The sequence below is a fragment of the Rhinopithecus roxellana genome, chromosome 4 (genome assembly GCF_007565055.1).
Source record: "Rhinopithecus roxellana isolate Shanxi Qingling chromosome 4, ASM756505v1, whole genome shotgun sequence".
NCBI lineage: Eukaryota > Metazoa > Chordata > Mammalia > Primates > Cercopithecidae > Rhinopithecus > Rhinopithecus roxellana.
The window spans coordinates 144,780,514-144,798,243 of record NC_044552.1 but is presented as its reverse complement, the minus strand read 5'-3'; the positions used below and the strand labels follow the sequence as shown (position 1 = coordinate 144,798,243).

At 38.4% G+C, this 17,730-nt stretch overlaps 1 protein-coding gene across 1 annotated transcript in view; it reads left to right on the top strand.

The window, feature by feature from the left end:
- The window catches only part of UTRN (utrophin), a 603,735-nt gene that overhangs the window by 400,659 nt on the left and 185,346 nt on the right, over nucleotides 1-17,730 (top strand). Inside the window, 1 exon segment of the mRNA XM_030928184.1 lies at nucleotides 16,918-17,090. Within this exon segment, the coding sequence (XP_030784044.1) occupies nucleotides 16,918-17,090 (173 nt within the window).

Here is a 17,730-nt window from a genome sequence, read left to right as displayed (position 1 = left end):
TATTTTCATGATGTTTTATTAATTTGTTTTATAATGTATATCATAATTTGTTTATAATGTTTTATAATCAAGCTATCAAGTAGTAGCTTGACTATGAAACATTATAAACAAGTTATGTGATATACATTATAAAGTGTTTACAGTTATATCTCTATGGGTTGTATCATTAGAGAAATGCCCAGTTAAGGGAAAAACTTGTATTAAGATACTAATTATTAAATAAGTAAAAAGTAAATAAATAAATGTTTTCCCATATTTGTGAAGTTTATTTTGATCTGAATAGTGGGTGTTATTTACAGAAAGACTAACCACTTGTCAGTGAACCTCTGTGAGCTTTTGTAGCCATCTTCTGGAGGGCTGTTCTGAGAGTCTGCATCTTATGCTTTGGATGGTGTTTTATTTAGAGAAAACTGTGTAGTCCTATTTTTCTAACTCCTGGCTTTTCTTAACCTTCTACATTATACTTACATTATTTTAAATACCTTTCAAGTGAATCCTTAAGACATTGCTTTTGCCCTGTTTTCAAATGTTAGTTCAACTGCTTGAATATTTTGCTGTGGCCCCTCTGTGCACATGAGTGGTTTATATTAAATGCTTGGAAGAGCATTGTTTTGTGTTTCAAGATGGATTACATTCCCATAACTCATTATCAGTAACCATTTTGTGCTGTTTAAAGTTCAGAAGGGCTTGCAGGTGACAGAGGTAAGCATTAGTAGGGACAAGTCTCCCAACTGTGCAGCGAGAGTCAGCCCTCTTTCATGGAACTTTAATTTATTGTAGCATTTGACGCCACATCAGGGTCATGATCTGACAGCCTCCTATGCTGACATCCAGAGTTTCAAATCAGTGCATCATTGCATATTGATCTATGAAGAAACATGATTCATTAACTGCATTTATTTCTAAATTTTCAGTGCAAGCTTAGCCAGGACTTTGCAGTGCAGGCTTCTGAATTATTTTAAGTTCTCCCATTAAACTTTTTAAGTGAAGAAATTGAACAAAATGATTACTACATTTCCTTCCAATTTTTCAATTGTTTGGTTTTCTCCTAGCATTATAGTGGCCAATTTGCCAGTCAATCAAGATAAACCTATTAATCCATTCATACATTGATAATGTGTATCTATGTGTCATCTATCTACTCTGTTTACATTAGGTGACTTCTATGTAACAGAGACTGCGAGGATATAGAAGAAATATTAAGATGATTTTCTGTTTTGAGGAGCTCCAGTATGTTTGGCAAAGTTAATATGCCACCAAATGTCAAATAAAACAAAATAATGTATGGGATTTTATTTTCTTTGATCACTTGTGGTTGATTTTCTTCCCAACTTTTGATGATAATCGTGTGTGGAAGGGTTTTCCACATTCTGAAAATTATATTCTAACATGAACATATGACCACTGGTAGCACAGTTAAGGAAACCTTTGTGGAACTGCTTATCATCCTTGGTTGGGCCAGCTATGTAGTCATGTTTCATTCCCATTCTTCATGGTGGCTGGGTTGGAAAACACGTCACCTGATCTGATGTGAGAAAGCAAATTTGCTTTATGTTCTTGCCACCCAAATGTCCTGATGTTGTGTATGCTCTTGTGAAACTTAGAAAAGTATGCATCTTAATGCATTTCTTCCTCTTCCTCCTCCTCCTCCTCCTCCTCTTCCTCCTCCTCCTCCTCCTCCTCCTCCTCCTCCTCCTCCTCCTCCTCCTCCTCCTCCTCCTCCTCCTCCTCTTCTTCTTCTTCTTCTTCTTCTTCTTCTTCTTCTTCTTCTTCTTCTTCTTCTTCTTCTTCTTCTTCTTCTTCTTCTTCTTCTCTTCTTCTTCTTCTTCTTCTTCTTCTTCTTCCTCCTTCTTCCTTCTTCCTTCTTCCTTCTTTCTTCTTTTTTTTTTTAGAAAAAATCCCCCTTTGTCACCCAGGCTGGAGTGCAGTGGCATGATCCCAGCTTACTGCAGCCTGTGCCTCCAGGGCTCAAGTGATTCCCTGCCTCAGCCTCCCGAGTAGCTGGGATTACAGTCGTGCACCGCCATACCCAGCTATTTTTTTTCTATTTTTATTAGAGATGGGGTTTTCATCCTGTTGGCTAGGCTGATCTGGAACTCCTGACCTCAGGTGACCCGCAGTATTCCAGGCATGAGCCACTGCCCTGGCCTTTTACTTTTTTCTTCTCTTCAATATGAAAGGATTCAAATAGGTCAGACTACATCAGGATGTTGTGGTTTGAAGTTGTCTTGTGCTTTTAGGTGTGGTTCATCGATAATGATGTATAGGAACTTAAACAGGAAATTTGAAGCCAGGTTCTCCTTGGCGATAGAGAGCGAAGAGGTGCCTTGCTCGTTGTATCATTGAGCTTCTTGAGAAAGATGGCTACCATACGGATATATACCAGATGCATAAAACCATTGCAAAACACTATCTGCAAACCTTTAAATATGTCTCTTTAGATGTCTTCAAATGCACTTCAGGACACAGAGGTAGAACAGTTGTATCAGGAGATGACACCAAAGAACTTTTCAGCAGAACTTCCCTTTTCCTTTTTTTCACTGAGAATTTCTATTTGGCACATCTCAAACTATGATTATAATGAGACTGCAATTTTCTATACATGGTGTTGCACAGCCTGAGAACCTTGAATCGTTATCTGGCTCTGTTTCCCAGCTGCCCTATTCACATCTGTTCTGCACTGCTGTGGGATAGAACTGCGAGTGAAATGCAAAAGATTCAACAATCTCCGAGTTTTTCTTCAGCGGTTAGGCCTAATTCTGCAAACTGCAAACCACACTTTGCATTGGACCGGATTTGGTTTTGTCATTTGGGTCAGATAACCTCAGAGATCAATGGGTTTGCAAATTTGGACCATAAATCTTGCAGGAGCTGTCTATTAAACTTTGTGTTCATCTCACCCAGTCTCCAAATCTAACCCTATTAGTGTCATGTTAGACATCTCAGATCCCATCAGAAATAATACTAGGTCAGTGCTGCCCATTCACCTTATGTAAGTGATGTCTTCCTAACATGCTGATTGGGAGTAGTGAGGTGCAAAAGGCCCTTCCATGGGTGTTTCTGGTTACTGGAGGTCTATGGGTGATTGAAAAATAATCACTTAGATACTGGTGCCTAAGCCTGGATTCTTGGTAGAATGTGTGGGTGTGCTTACTAGGAGTGAGTTTTATTTTATTATTATTTTTTTCTCTTTCTTCACCTTTTTTTTTTTATTATTATATTTTAAGTTCTAGGGTGCATGTGTACAACATGCAGGTTTGTTACATATGTATACATGTGCCATGTTGGTGTGCTACACCCATCAACTCGTCAGCACCCATCAACTCGTCATTTACATCAGGTATAACTCCCAATGCCATCCCTCCCCCCTCCCCCCTCCCCGGTAATGGGGATGGCTGGGTCTTATGGTATTTCTAGTTCTAGATCCTTGAGGAATCGCCATACTGTTTTCCACAATGGTTGAACCAGTTTACAATTCCACCAACAGTGTAAAAGTGTTCCTATTTCTCCACATCCTCTCCAGCACCTGTTGTTTCCTGACTTTTCAATGGTTGCCATTCTAACTGGTGTGAGATAGTATCTCATTGTGGTTTTGATTTGCATTTCTCTGATGGCGAGTGATGATGAGCATTTTTTCATGTGACTGTTGGCTGTATGAATGTCTTCTTTTGAGAAATGTCTGTTCATATCCTTTCCCCACTTTTTGATGGGGTTGTGTGTTTTTTCTTGTAAATTTGTTTGAGTTCTTTGTAGGTTCTGGATATTAGCCCTTTTGTCAGATGAGTAGATTGCAAAAATGTTCTCCCATTCTGTAGGTTGCCTGTTCACTCTGATGGTAGTTTCTTTTGCTGTGCAGAAGTTGTTTAGTTAAATTAGATCCCATTTGTCAATTTTGGCTTTTGTTGACTTTGCTTTTGGTGTTTTAGACATGAAGTCCTTGCCCATGCCTATGTCCTGAATGGTATTACCTAGGTTTTCTTCTAGAGTTTTATGGTATTACGTCTAACAGTTAAGTCTCTAATCCATCTGAATTAATTTTCATATAAGGAGTAAGGAAATGATCCAGTTTCAGCTTTCTACTTACGGCTAGCCAATTTCCCCAGCACCATTTATTAAATAGGGAATCCTTTCCCCATTTCTTGTTTTTGTCAGGTTTGTCAAAGATCAGATGGCTGTAGATGTGTGGTATTATTTCTGAGGGCTCTGTTCTGTTCCATTGGTCTATATCTCTGTTTTGGTACCAGTACCATGCTGTTTTGGTTACTGTAGCCTTGTAGTATAGTTTGAAGTCAGGTAGCGTGATGCCTCCAGCTTTGTCCTTTTGACTTAGGATTGTCTTGGCAATGCGGGCTCTTTTTTGGTTCCATATGAACTTTAAAGCAGTTTTTTTCCAATTCTGTGAAGAAAGTCATTGGTAGCTTGATAGGGAGGGCATTCAATCGATAAATTACCTTGAGCAGTATAGCCACTTTCACAATATTGATTCTTCCTATCCATGAGCATGGTATGTTCTTCCATTTGTTTGTGTCCTCTTTTATTTCACTGAGCAGTGGTTTGTAGTTCCCCCTGAAGAGGTCCTTTACATCCCTTTTAAGTTGGATTCCTAGGTATTTTGTTCTCTTTGAAACTATTGTGAATGGGAGTTCATTCATGATTTGGCTCTCTATTTCTATTGATTGGAAGAGTTTCAGAAGGAGTAGTACCAGCTCCTCCTTAGAATTCGGCCGTGAATCTGTCTGGTCCTGGACTTTTTTGGTTGGTAGGCTATAAATTATTGCCTCAATTTAAGAGCCTGCTATTGGTCTATTCAGGGATTCAACTTCTTCCTGGTTTAGTCTTGGGAGAGTGTAAGTGTCCAGGAAATTATCCGTTTCTTCTAGGTTTTCAAATTTATTTGCGTAGAGGTGTTTATTGTATTCTCTGATGGTAGTTTGTATTTCTGTGGGGTCGGTGGTGATATCCTCTTTATCATTTTTTATTACATGTATTTGATTCTTCTCTCTTTTCTTCTTTATTAGTCTTGCTAGTGGTTTATCAATTTTGTTGATCTTTTCAAAAAACCAGCTCCTGGATTCATTGATTTTTTGGAGGGTTTGTTGTGTCTCTATCTCCTTCAGTTCTGCTCTGATTTTAGTTATTTCTTGCCTTCTGCTAGCTTTTGAATGTGTTTGCTCTTGCTTCTCTAGTTCTTTTAATTGTGTTGTTAGGGTGTCAATTTTAGATCTTTCCAGCTGTCTCTTGTGGGCATTTAGTGCTATAAATTTCCCTCTACACACTGCTTTGAATGTGTCCCAGAGATTCTGATATGTTGTGTATTTGTTCTCATTGGTTTCAAAGAACATCTTTATGTCTGCCTTCATTTCGTTATGTACCCAGTAGTCATTCAGCAGCGGGTTGTTCAGTTTCCATGTAGTTGAGTGGTTTTGTTTGAGTTTCTTAGTCCTGAGTTCTAGTTTGATTGCTACTGTGGTCTGAGAGATAGTTTGTTATAATTTCTGTTCTTTTACATTTGCTGAGGAGTGCTTTACTTCCAACGATGTGGTCAATTTTCAAATAAGTGCAATGTGGTACTGAGAAGAATGTATATTCTGTTGATTTGGGGTGGAGAGTTCTGTAGATGTCTATTAGGTCCTTTTGGTGCAGAGTTGAGTTCAATTCCTGGATATCCTTGTTAACTTTGTGTCTCGCTGATCTGTCTAATGTTGACCGTGGGGTGTTGAAGTCTCCCATTATTATTGTATGGGAGTCTAAGTCTCTTTGTAAGTCTCTAAGGACTTGCTTTATGAATCTGGGTGCTCCTATATTGGGTGCATATATATTTGGGATAGTTAGCTCTTCCTGTTGAATTGATCCCTTTACCATTATGTAATGATCTTCTTTGTCTCTTTTGATCTTTGATGGTTTAAAGTCTGTTTTATCAGAGACTAGGATTGCAACCCCTGCTTTTTTTTATTCTCCATTTGCTTGGTAGATCTTCCTGCATCCCTTTGTTTTGAGCCTATGTGTGTCTCTGAATGTGAGATGGGTCTCCTGAATACAGCACACTGATGGGTCTTGACTCTTTATCCAATTTGCCAGTCTGTATCTTTTAATTGGATCATTTAGTCCATTTACATTTAAGGTTAATATTGTTATGTGTGAACTTGATCCTGTCATTGTGATATTAGCTGGTTATTTTGCTCGTTAGTTGATGCAGTTTTTCCTAGCATCTATACTCTTTACATTTTGGCATGTTTTTGCAATGGCTGGTACCAGTTGTTCCTTTCCATGTTTAGTGCTTACTTCAGGGTCTCTTGTAGGGCAGGCCTGGTGGTGACAAAATCTCTAAGCATTTGCTTGTTTGTAAAGGATTTTATTTCTCCTTCATTTATGAAATTTAGTTTGGCTGGATATGAAATTCTGGGTTGAAAATTCTTTTCTTTAAGAATGCTGAATATTGGCCCCCACTCTCTTCTGCTTGTAGAGTTTCTGCTGAGAGATCTGCTGTTAGTCTGATGGGCTTCCCTTTGTGGGTAACCCGACCTTTCTCTCTGGCTGCCCTTAACATTTTTTCCTTCATTTCAACTTTGGTGACTCTGACAATTATGTGTCTTGGAGTTGCTCTTCTTGAGGAGTATCTTTGTGGCATTCTTTGTATTTCCTGAATTAGAATGTTGGCCTGCCTTACTAGGTTGGGGAAGTTCTCCTGGATGATATCCTGAAGAGTGTTTTCCAACTTGGTTCCATTTTCCCCCTCACTTTCAGGCACAGCAATCAGATGTAGATTTGGTCTTTTCACATAATCCCATATTTCTTGGAGGCTTTGTTCATTTCTTTTTCCTCTTTTTTCTCTAGATTTCTCTTCTCACTTCATTTCATTCATTTGATCTTCAATCATTGATACTCTTTCTTCCAGTTGATCGAGTTGGTTACTGAAGCTTGTGCATTTGTCACCTAATTCTCATGTCATGGTTTTTATCTCTATCAGTTCGTTTATGGCCTTCTCTGCATTGATTATTCTAGTTATCCATTCTTCCATTCTTTTTTCATGATTTTTAGTTTCTTTATGCTGGGTACAGAGTTCTTCCTTTATCTCTGAAAAGTTTGATCGACCTAAGCCTTCTTCTCTCAACTCGTCAAAGTCATTCTCCATCCAGCTTTGATCCTTTGTTGGCGATGAGCTGCATTCCTTTGGAGGGGGAGATGCACTCTGATTTTTTGAATTTCCAGCTTTTCTGCCCTGCTTTTTCCCCATCTTTGTGGTTTTATCTGCCTTTGGTCTTTGATGATGGTGACGTACTGATGGGGTTTTGGTGTGGGTGTCCTTTCTGTTTGTTAGTTTTCCTTCTAACAGTCAGGACCCTCAGCTGCAAGTCTGTTGGAGTTTGCTTGAGGTCCACTCCAGACCCTGTTTGCCTGGATATCAGCAGCAGAGGTTGCAGAAGATAGATTATTGCTGAACAGCGAGTGTTGCTGTCTGATTCTTGCTCTGGAAACTTTGTTTCAGAGGTGTGCCCAGCCATGTGAGGTGTTAGGGGTGGTATGTCTCCCAGTTAGGTTACTCAAGGGTCAGGGACCCACTTGAGCAGGCAGTCTGTCCATTCTCAGATCTCAACCTCCGTGCTGGGAAACCCACCTCTCTCTTCAAAGCTGTCAGACAGTGTCATTTACATCTGTAGAGGTTTCTGCTGCTTTTTGTTTAGCTATGCCCTGTCCCCAGAGGTAGAGTCTACAGAGGCAGACAGGCCTTCTTGGGGTGTGGTGGGCTCCACCCAGTTCGAGCTTCCCAGCAGCTTTGTTTACCTACTTAAGCCTCAGCAATGGTGGGTGCCCCTCCCCCAGCCTCTCTGCTGCCTTGCAGTTAGATCTCAGACTGCTGTGCTAGCAATGAGGGAGGCTCCGTGGGTGAGGGACCCTCCAAGCCAGGTGTAGGATATAATCACCTGGTGTGCCATTTGCTAAGACCTTTGGTAAAGTGCAGTATTAGGGTGGGAGTTACCCGATTTTCCAGGTGTTGTGTGTCTCAGTTTCCCCTGGCTAGGAAAAGGGATTTCCTTCCCCCTTGCACTTCCCAGGTGAGGCAATGCCTCGCCCTGCTTCAGCTGTCGCTGGTTGGGCTGCACCAACTGACCAGCACCGATTGTCCGGCACTCCCCAGTGAGATGAACCCAGTACCTCAGTTGAAAATGCAGAAATCACCTGCCTTCTCTGTCGCTCGTGCTGGGAGCTGGAGGCTGGAGCTCTTCCTATTCGGCCATCTTGCTCAGGATCTCAGGAGTGAGTTTTAAATGAAGAAAAACACTCTGAGTATTTAAAGTATTACTATGTAAATTTTTACCCTATGTATTTATTTGTAACAAGAGAATCTTACGATGAGTGAAGCCGTCTTAATCAGTTTGGGCTGCTATAACAAAATGCCATAGACTGTGTAGCTTGTAAACCACAGAAATGTATTTCTCTTGGGTCTGGGAACTGGGAAGTCCAAGATCAAGGCACTGGCAGATTTGATATTCTAGTGAGGATCTGCTTTCTGGTTCATAGGTGTCACCTTCTAGGTGGGTCTTCACATGATGGCAAGGGCAGGGCAGCTCTCGGGGGCTTCCTTCATAGGGGTAGTAATCTCATTCATGAGAGCATGACCTTATCACTTCCCAAAGGCCCCACCTCCTAATACCATCATTGTCAGGGTTAGGGGTTCAAAAAACAGAATTTTGCGAGGACACAAATATTCAGACTATAGCAGAGTCTTATAAAGAAAAGCTTGAGAGTAGAAGGACTAGAACTACAGTGTTTAGGAGTTTGCTCTCCTTTACTAGTTCAGATTCACTGCCTGAAATGAAAGTTTTTTACTTCTCCAGTGAGCTGTTTTACTGTTCATTACCACTGAAAGCCATGGAAACTTACACCACATCTTCATAGCCGCCTCTGGTGCCTGTTTTTCTATTTGTAGATTCACACTTACTTATGGTACATTAATGGCTGTCACACCAGATTTAGCTACAACTAGGTTGCTTCCATTAAATTCAGGAGGAAAAGATAATTGCTGAACTAATATAGATAGTTATGCTGACAGTTTTATAAGGGAAGAGTAGTAAGAAAATTGGATAGGCACTCCATATCTTAAATTTGTTAGATTTATCTAATTATAAAAAGAAACTTTGTGTAGAACTTTTTGAAAACTCAGAGAAGTATAGAGAAGAAAACTAAACTTACCTGTAATCCTCTTCTATGGAGATTACACTATTTTTGTTCTATAGTCCTATTGTGTATGTTTACAATTATACACAAATGCATATGCCAGTTAAATACATACTTTTAAAAATGAAATTATTATGATATATAGTTTTATATCCTGTTTTTAAAAATATGGTATCACCACTAATATATTATGATAGCTTCCACTCTTTTTCTCTAAAAACAATCAGTGTGTTAAAACATTTTTATACATAAATCTTCTTAAGTTAGATAATTTCAACATTTTTATGACTTTTTAAAATTGCAGTAGTTTTGGGGGGAGCAGGTGATGTTTGGTTACATGCATAAATTCTTTAGTGATGATTTCTGAGATTTTGGTGCACCCATCACCCAAGCAGTGAACACTGAACCTAATGTATAGTCTTTTATCCCTCATCCCACCTCCCACCCTCCCCCTGGAGCTCCCAGAGTCCATTATACCATTCTTATGACTTTCTGTCTTCATAGCTTAGCTCCCCCTTATAATTGAGAATGTATGATATTTGATTTTCCATTCCTGACTGACTTCACTTAGAATAATGGTCTCCAACTCCATCCAGGTTTCTGTGAATGCCATTATTTCGTTCCTTTTTATGCCTGAGTAGTATTCCATGGTGTGTGTGTGTGTATGTGTGTGTGTGTGTGTGTGTGTGTGTGTATAATCACATTTTCTTTACCCACTTGTTGACTGATGGGCATTTGTGCTGGTTGCGTATTTTTGCAATCACAAATGGTGCTGCTATAAACATTCCTGTGCAAATGTCTTTTTCATATAATGACTTATTTTCCTCTGGGAAGATACCCAAGTGTGGAATTGATGGATCAAATGGTAGTTCCGCTTTTAGTTCTTTAAGGACTCTCCATGCTGTTTTTCATAATGGTTGTACTAGTTTATACTCCCATGAGCAGTGTAAAACTTCCCTTTTTAACACATCCACACCAACATCTAATTTTTTTTATTTTTAAATTATGGCCATTCTTGCAGGAGTAAGGGGTATCACATTGTGGTTTTGATTTGCATTTCCCTGATAATTAGTGATGTACAGCATTTTTTCATGTGTTTATTGGCCATTTGTATATCTTCTTTTGGTCTATTCATGTCCTTAACCCAGTTTTTGATGGGATTATTTTATTTAATTTTTTTTCCTTGCTGATTTGTTTTAGTTCCGTGTAGATTTTAGATATTAGTCCTTTGCTGGATGCATAGTTTGTGAATATTTTCTCCCACTCTGTGACTCTATGGGCTGTCCATTTCCTCTGCTCATTGTTTATTTTGCTGTGCAGGAGCTTTTTTGTTTAATTAAGTCCCATCTATTTATAATTGTTTTTGTTGCATTTGCTTTTGGGTTCTTGGTCATGAAGTCTTTGCCTAAGCCAATGTCTAGAAGAGTTTTTCTGATGTTATCTTCTAGAATTTTTATGGTTTCAGATCTTAGATTTAAGTCTTTGATCCATCTTGAGTTGATTTTTGTATAAGGTGAGAGATGAGGATCCAATTTCATTCTTCTACATGTGGCTTACCAATTATCCCAGCACCATTTGTTGAATAGAGTAACTTTCCCCACTTTTTGCTTGTGTTTGCTTTGTCGAAAATCAGTTATCTGTATGTATTTGGGTTTATTTCTGGGCTCTCTAATCTGATCCATTAGTCTATGTGTCTGTTTTTATACCACTACCATGCTCTTTTGGTAACTATAGCCGTGTAGTATAGTTTGAAGTCAGATAATGGGATGCCTCCAGATTTTTCCCTTTTGTTTAGTCTTGCTTTGGCTATGTCGGGTTCTTTTTGCTTCCATATGAATTTTAGAGTTTTTTTTTTTTTTTTCTTCTAGTTCTATGAAGAATGATGATAGTATTTTGATGGGAATCATTAGAATTTATAGATTGTTTTTGAGAGTACGGTCATTTTCACAATATTGATTCTACTCATACATGAGCATGGGATGTGCTTCCATTTGTTTGTGTTGTCTGTGGTTTTGTGTCTTTCAGCAGCATTTTATAGTTTTCCTTGTAGAGATCTTTTACCTCCTTGGTTAGGTATAATCCTATGTATTTTATTTATTTATTTATTTTTTACAGCTATTTTAAAAGGGGTTGAGTTCTTGATTTGTTCTCAGCTTGGTCACTGTTGGTATATAGCTGTGCTACTGATTTGTGCACATTCATTTTGTGTCCTGAAACTTTACTCAATTTATTTATCAGATCTGGGAGCTTTTTGGTTGAGTCTTTAGGGTTTTTTAGGTATATAATCAGGTCATCAGCTAACAATGACCGTTTGACTTCCTTTTTACAGGTTTGGATGCCCTTTATTTCTTTGTCTTGTATGATTGCACTGTCTAGGACTTCCAGTACTATGTTGAATAGAAGTGATGAAAGTGGACATCCTTGTCTTGTTCCACTTCTCAGAGGGAATGCTTTTAACTTTTCCCCATTGAGTATAATGTTGGCTGTGAATTCATCATAGATGGCTTTTATTACCTTAAGGAATGTCTCATCTATGCCAATTTTGCTGAAGGTTTTAATCATAAAGGGATGCTGTATTTTGTCAGTTGCTTTTTCTGTGGCGATTGAGATGATCATGTGATTTTTTGTTTTTAATTCTATTATGTGTTGTATCACATTTATTGACTTGCGTATGTTAAACCATCCCTGCATCCCTGGTATGAAACCCATTGGATCATGGTGGATTATCTTTTTGATATGCTGTTTGCTTCAGTTAGCTAGTATGTTTTTGAGGATTTTTGCATCTGTGTTTATCAGTGATATTGGTCTGTAGTTTTCTTTTTTGTTATGTCTCTTTCTGGTTTTGGTATCAGGTTGATACTGGCTTCGTGGAACGATTTACGGAAGATTCCCTCGTTCTCTGTCTTGTGGAATAGAGTCAATAGAATTGGTACCAGTTCTTCTTTGAATGTCTGGTAGAATTCGGCTGTGAATCCATCTGGTCCTGGACTTTTTTTTTTTTTTTTGGTAGCTTTTTAACTATCATTTCAATCTTGCTGCTTGTTACTGGTCTATTCCAAGTGTCTCTTTCTTCCTTGTTTAATTTAGAAGGGTTGCATATTTCCAAGAATTTATCCATCTCCTCTATGTTTTCCAGCTTATGTGTGTAAAGGCGTTCACATTGTTCATGGTAGCCTTGAATCATCTTTTATATTTCTGTAGTATCAGTTGTAGTATCACTCATTTCATTTCTAACTGAGCTCATTTATATCCTCTCTCTTCTTTTCTTGGTTAATCATGTTAATGGTCTATCAGTTTTATTTATCATTTCAAAGAACCAGCTCTTTGTTTCACTTACTTTTTGTGTTTTTTGTTTGTTTGTTTCACTTTCATTTAGTCCTGCTCTGATCTTTGTTATTTCTTTTCTTCTGCTGGGTTTGGGTTTGGCTTGTTCTTGTCTCTCTAGTTCCTTGAGGTGTGACCTTAGATTGTCTGTTTGTGCTTGTTCAGACTTTTTGGTGTAGACATTTAATGCTACGTACTTTCCTCTTAGCACTGCTTTTGTTATATCCCAGAGGTTTTGATAGGTTGTGTCACTATTATTGTTCAGTTCAAAGAATTTTTTAATTTCCATCTTGATATCTTTGTTAACTGAAAGATCATTCAGGAGCAGATTATTTAATTTCCGTGTATTTGGATACTTTTGAAGGCTCCTTTTGGAATTAATTTGCAATTTTATTCCACTGTGGTCTTCTGAGAGAGTACTTGATATAGTTTTGATTTTCTTAAATTTATTGAGGATTGTTTTATGGCCTATCATATGGTCTATCTTGAAGAACGTTCCATGTGCTGATGAAAAGAATATATATTCTGGGCCGGGCGCGGTGGCTCAAGCCTGTAATCCCAGCACTTTGGGAGGCCGAGACGGGCGGATCACAAGGTCAGCAGATCGAGACCATCCTGGCTAACATGGTGAAACCCCGTCTCTACCAAAAAATACAAAAAACTAGCCAGGCGAGGTGGCGGGCGCCTGTAGTCCCAGCTACTCGGGAGGCTGAGGCAGGAGAATGGCATAAACCCAGGAGGCGGAGCTTGCAGTGAGCTGAGATCTGGCCAGTGCATTCCAGCTTGGGTGACAGAGCGAGACTCCATCTCAAAAAAAAAAAAAAAAAAAAAAAAGAATATATATTCTGCAGTTGTTGGATAGACTGTTCTGTAAACATCTGTTAAGTCCATTTGTTCTAGGATATAGGTTAAGTTCATCGTTTCTTTGTTGACTTTCTGTCTTGATGACCCCTCTAGTACTGTCAGTGGAGTATTGAAGTCCCATCTAATTTTTGTGTTGCCATCTGTCCCATTTCTTAGGTCTAGTAGTAATTATTTTATAAATTTGGGAGCTCCTGTGTTAGGTGCATGGACTAATCCTTTTATCATTATATAATATCCTTTATTGTCTTTTTAGTTTTTGCTTTAAAGTCTGTTTTGTCTGATATAAGAATAGCTACTCCTGCTTGCTTTTGGTTTCCGTTTGCATGGAATATCTTTTCTAATTCTTTACTCAGTCTCCCAAGTAACTGGGACCACAGGTGCATTCCACCATTTCCAGCTAATTCTTTTTTTTGTATTTTGGGTAAAGATGGGGTTTTGGCATGTTGCCCAGGCAGGTCTCAAACTCCTGAGTTCAAGTGACCCTCCTGCCTTAGCCTCTCAAAGTACTGGGATTACAGGCATGAGCCACCACACTTAGCCATTTTTGAAATTTCTTTAAGTTGGTTTTTACCTTTCTCTGGTGCCTCCTTGAGTAGCTTAATAATCAACCTTCTGAATTATTTATCTGGCAATTCAGATATTTCTTGTTGGTTTGGGCTAGATCCATTGCTGGAAAGGTAATGTGATCTTTTGGGGTTGTTATAGAACTTTATTTTGTCGTATTACCAGAACTGCTTTTTTAGTTCCTTCTCATTTGAATAGATCTGGAACTCACGGGCTGCTGTTTGGATTCTTTTGCCCCGTAAGATGATCACTTGATGTAGGGGTCTCCCTCTTCCCCTAGGGATGGGAATTCCTGAGAATCAGACTGCAGTGATTGTTGTGCTTTTCTGCGTCTAGACACCCAGCAGGGCTACCGGGCTCCAATCTGGTCCTAGGGAATGTCTGCAAAGAGTCCTGTGATGTGATCTGTCCTCAGGTCTCCCAGCCATGGATAGTAGCACCTGCTCCAGTGGAGGCTGCAGGGGAGTGAAGTGGGCTCTGTGGGAATCCTTGGTTGTAGTTTTGTTTAGTGCTCTGGTTTCCTCAAATGCCAGTTATGCTAGCAGTGAAGTTGTCATGTGAACAGACTCAGAACTTATGGTTAAGCTGATGTTTGGTAAGCAGTGGAATTAGCTGTTGTTTTCTCCTTCTTTGGAGCAGGGTTGTTCTGTTATGAGTTGCTGTCATGACTTGAGTTGGTTGGCCTCTAACCAGGAGGTGGTGCTGTCAGGACAGTGCCAGCTGCACTAGTAGTAGGATGGTATAATATTGCCCTATGTTGGCCAGGATGAGTACTCAGGTTATCTCAGGTGATGGGTGAGGCTGTAAAACTCCCAAGAGCTTATGCTGTCTTGTGGCATTTGCAGTGGCAAGTTCCTTCTTTAAAAGGGTCTGTGAATTCTTTTGGTTTTCTTGTTGTGTTCCTGCGGTGGTTCTTGGAACGAAAGTTCACAATGTGAGTCTCCAGATGCTGTTCTGTCCATCTAAGCAGGAGCAGTGCATTAGACCTGTCTCCTATCTGCCATTTTCCTCAAAAGAATTTTAAGTCTGTGGCTTTTGATATAGATTGCCAAATGTTTCCCCAAAATCTGAACCAATTTAAAAAAATTTTAGAATAATTCTAATTATACTTAGACTCCTCCACATTTATTTTATAAAGATAAACTGCCTCCAAATTTATTTTATAAAGATAAACTCTTTTTTTTGGCTTTTTAATTTAATATTGGATATAAATAAATTATTGAAATTCCCAGATAATGAATGCAATTGTTTTGGATAAATCGGTGGGATAATATTTTCTTTTATATTTAGTTATCAAAATAGATTAAGGGCAAGTAAAGTTAGAGAGACTGACTTTCTTTGTATTTTCTTTATACTTAGCCAGAAATTTTTCTGTTATAGAAGAATTAGATTGTTATTTACATGCCAAATATATGTTTTTGTGCTTATTCCCAAGAATGATCTTTCATATCAATAATAAAATAATTAGGTTGATAAATTTAAGAACCATTTTAAATCAAATAACATCACTTCAATATGTGCATAAAGGCTAGATCTTGTCAAAATTTTCCTCTCCCCTCTTTCTCTGTTTTTGTGTGTGCATAAGCCTAACTATATCAGTTATTCTATGCTTTTGGAAGTATTTTTGCTGACAAGTTAAAAATTTTTTTTTTTTTTTTTTAATTTTACTTTAAGTTCAGGGATACATGTGCAGAACGTGCAGGTTTGTTACATAAGTATACACATGCCCTGGTGGTTTGCTGCACCCATCAACCCATCATCTACATTAGGTATTTCTCCTAATGCTATCCCTCCCCTAGCCCCCTACCCCCCGACAGGCCTCGGTATGTGATGGTCCCCACCCTGTGTCCAAGTGATCTCATTGTTCAATTCCCACCTATGAGCGAGAACATGCAGTGTTTGGTTTTCTGTCTTTGTGATAGTTTGCTGAGAATGATGGTTTCCAGCTTCATCCATGTCCCTGCAAAGGACATGAACTCATCCTTTATTATGGCTGGATAGTGTTCCATGGTATATATGTGCCACATTTTCTTTATCCAGTCTATCATTGATGGGCATTTGGGTTGGTTTCAAGTCTTTGTTATTGTAAATAGTGCTGCAATAAACATACATGTGCATTTGTCTTTATAGTAGAATGATTTATAATCCTTTGGATATATACCCAGTAATGGGATTCTGGATCAAATGGTATTTTTGGTTCTATATCCTTGAGGAATTGCCACACTGTCTTCCACAATGGTTGCACTAATTTATAGTCCCACCAGCAGTGTAAAAGCGTTCCTATTTCTCCACGTCCTCGCCAGCACCTGTTGTTTCCAGGGTTTTTAGTGTTTGCCATTCTAACTGGCAGGAAATGGTATCTCATTGTGGTTTTGATTTGCATTTCTCTAATGATCAGTGATGATGAGCTCTTTTTCATATGTTTCTTGGCCACATAAATGTCTTCTTTTGAGAAGTGTCTCTTTGAACCCTTTGCCCACTTTTTGGTGGGGTTGTTTGCGTTTTTCTTGTAAATGTGTTTAAGTTCCTTGTAGATTCTTGATATTAGCCCTTTGTCAGATGGATACATTGCAGAAATTTTCTCCCATTCTGTAGGTTGTGTGTTCACTCTGATGATAGTTTCTTTTGCTGCCCAGAGTAATTGGTAGATTCAGTGCTCTTCCCATCAAGCTACCATTGACTTTCTTCACAGAACTGGAGAAAACGACTTTAAATTTCATATGGAACCAGAAAAGAGTCTGTATAGCCAAGACAATCCTAAGCAAAAAGAACAAAGCTGGAAGTACTGAAGATTTAAAGACTATTATTTTCAGAATAATAAGAATTTTGGAAGCACTTGAATTTCTTATAATTTAAGGTGAAATGAACTGTTTTGCTTGAGAGCAACTCTTCCGTTAATATAAAGCTATAAAGTTCTATGCAGAAATCCCAATACCTATTACTGATTCCTAACATCTGCATTATCTATTTGCTTTTTTTTCTGTTTAGGACATCCAGGCAGAAATTGATGCCCACAATGACATATTTAAAAGCATTGACGGAAACAGGCAGAAGATGGTAAAAGCTTTGGGAAATTCTGAAGAGGCTACTATGCTTCAACATCGACTGGATGATATGAACCAAAGATGGAATGACTTAAAAGCAAAATCTGCTAGCATCAGGTCAGAATAGTCAATATCAAAATAAAAATAATGGGGTGAAGGGGGCAGATACTTGTGATTTTTGTATATCAGAAAGAGAAAGGGCAGCCTTACCACTGCTGCTACTTTATCAGAAGCAGTTTAAGATTTAAATGCAAAGCCTGTTTCCTTGAGTTATATAGTTCAAACTCTATTTGTGTCCAATACTGTCTACTAACTGTTCCAGACTATTCATAAATGTTCATATATTTTAAACCTAACAATACTAGTAATAATACTATTAGCAACATCTGCTAATTACTGAGTGTTTAACTTGACTATGTACTTGTTAGGATCTTTACAAATGTTACTTTATTTCATAATAAAAAAAAAATCCTAGAAAGGTGGGTAGTAACATTATTCCTTCTATGAGGAAACAGAGGTTTAATGAATATAAGCAACTTGCCAAGTTTTGAGGCTAAGAAGTGCCAAGCCAGAATTTGAATCTAGATCTTTTTGACTCTTGGCAGTGAACATGTTTTGCTTAATCATGCTGTTTGTATGCCTCGTTCAAGATGTATTTATAGAAATTAAATATCTCTTATGGACACTAAGATGGAAAATTGATGATTCATGTCTGCATTTGGAGAGAGTAAAATTAAATAAGGATGAACCTTAGGAC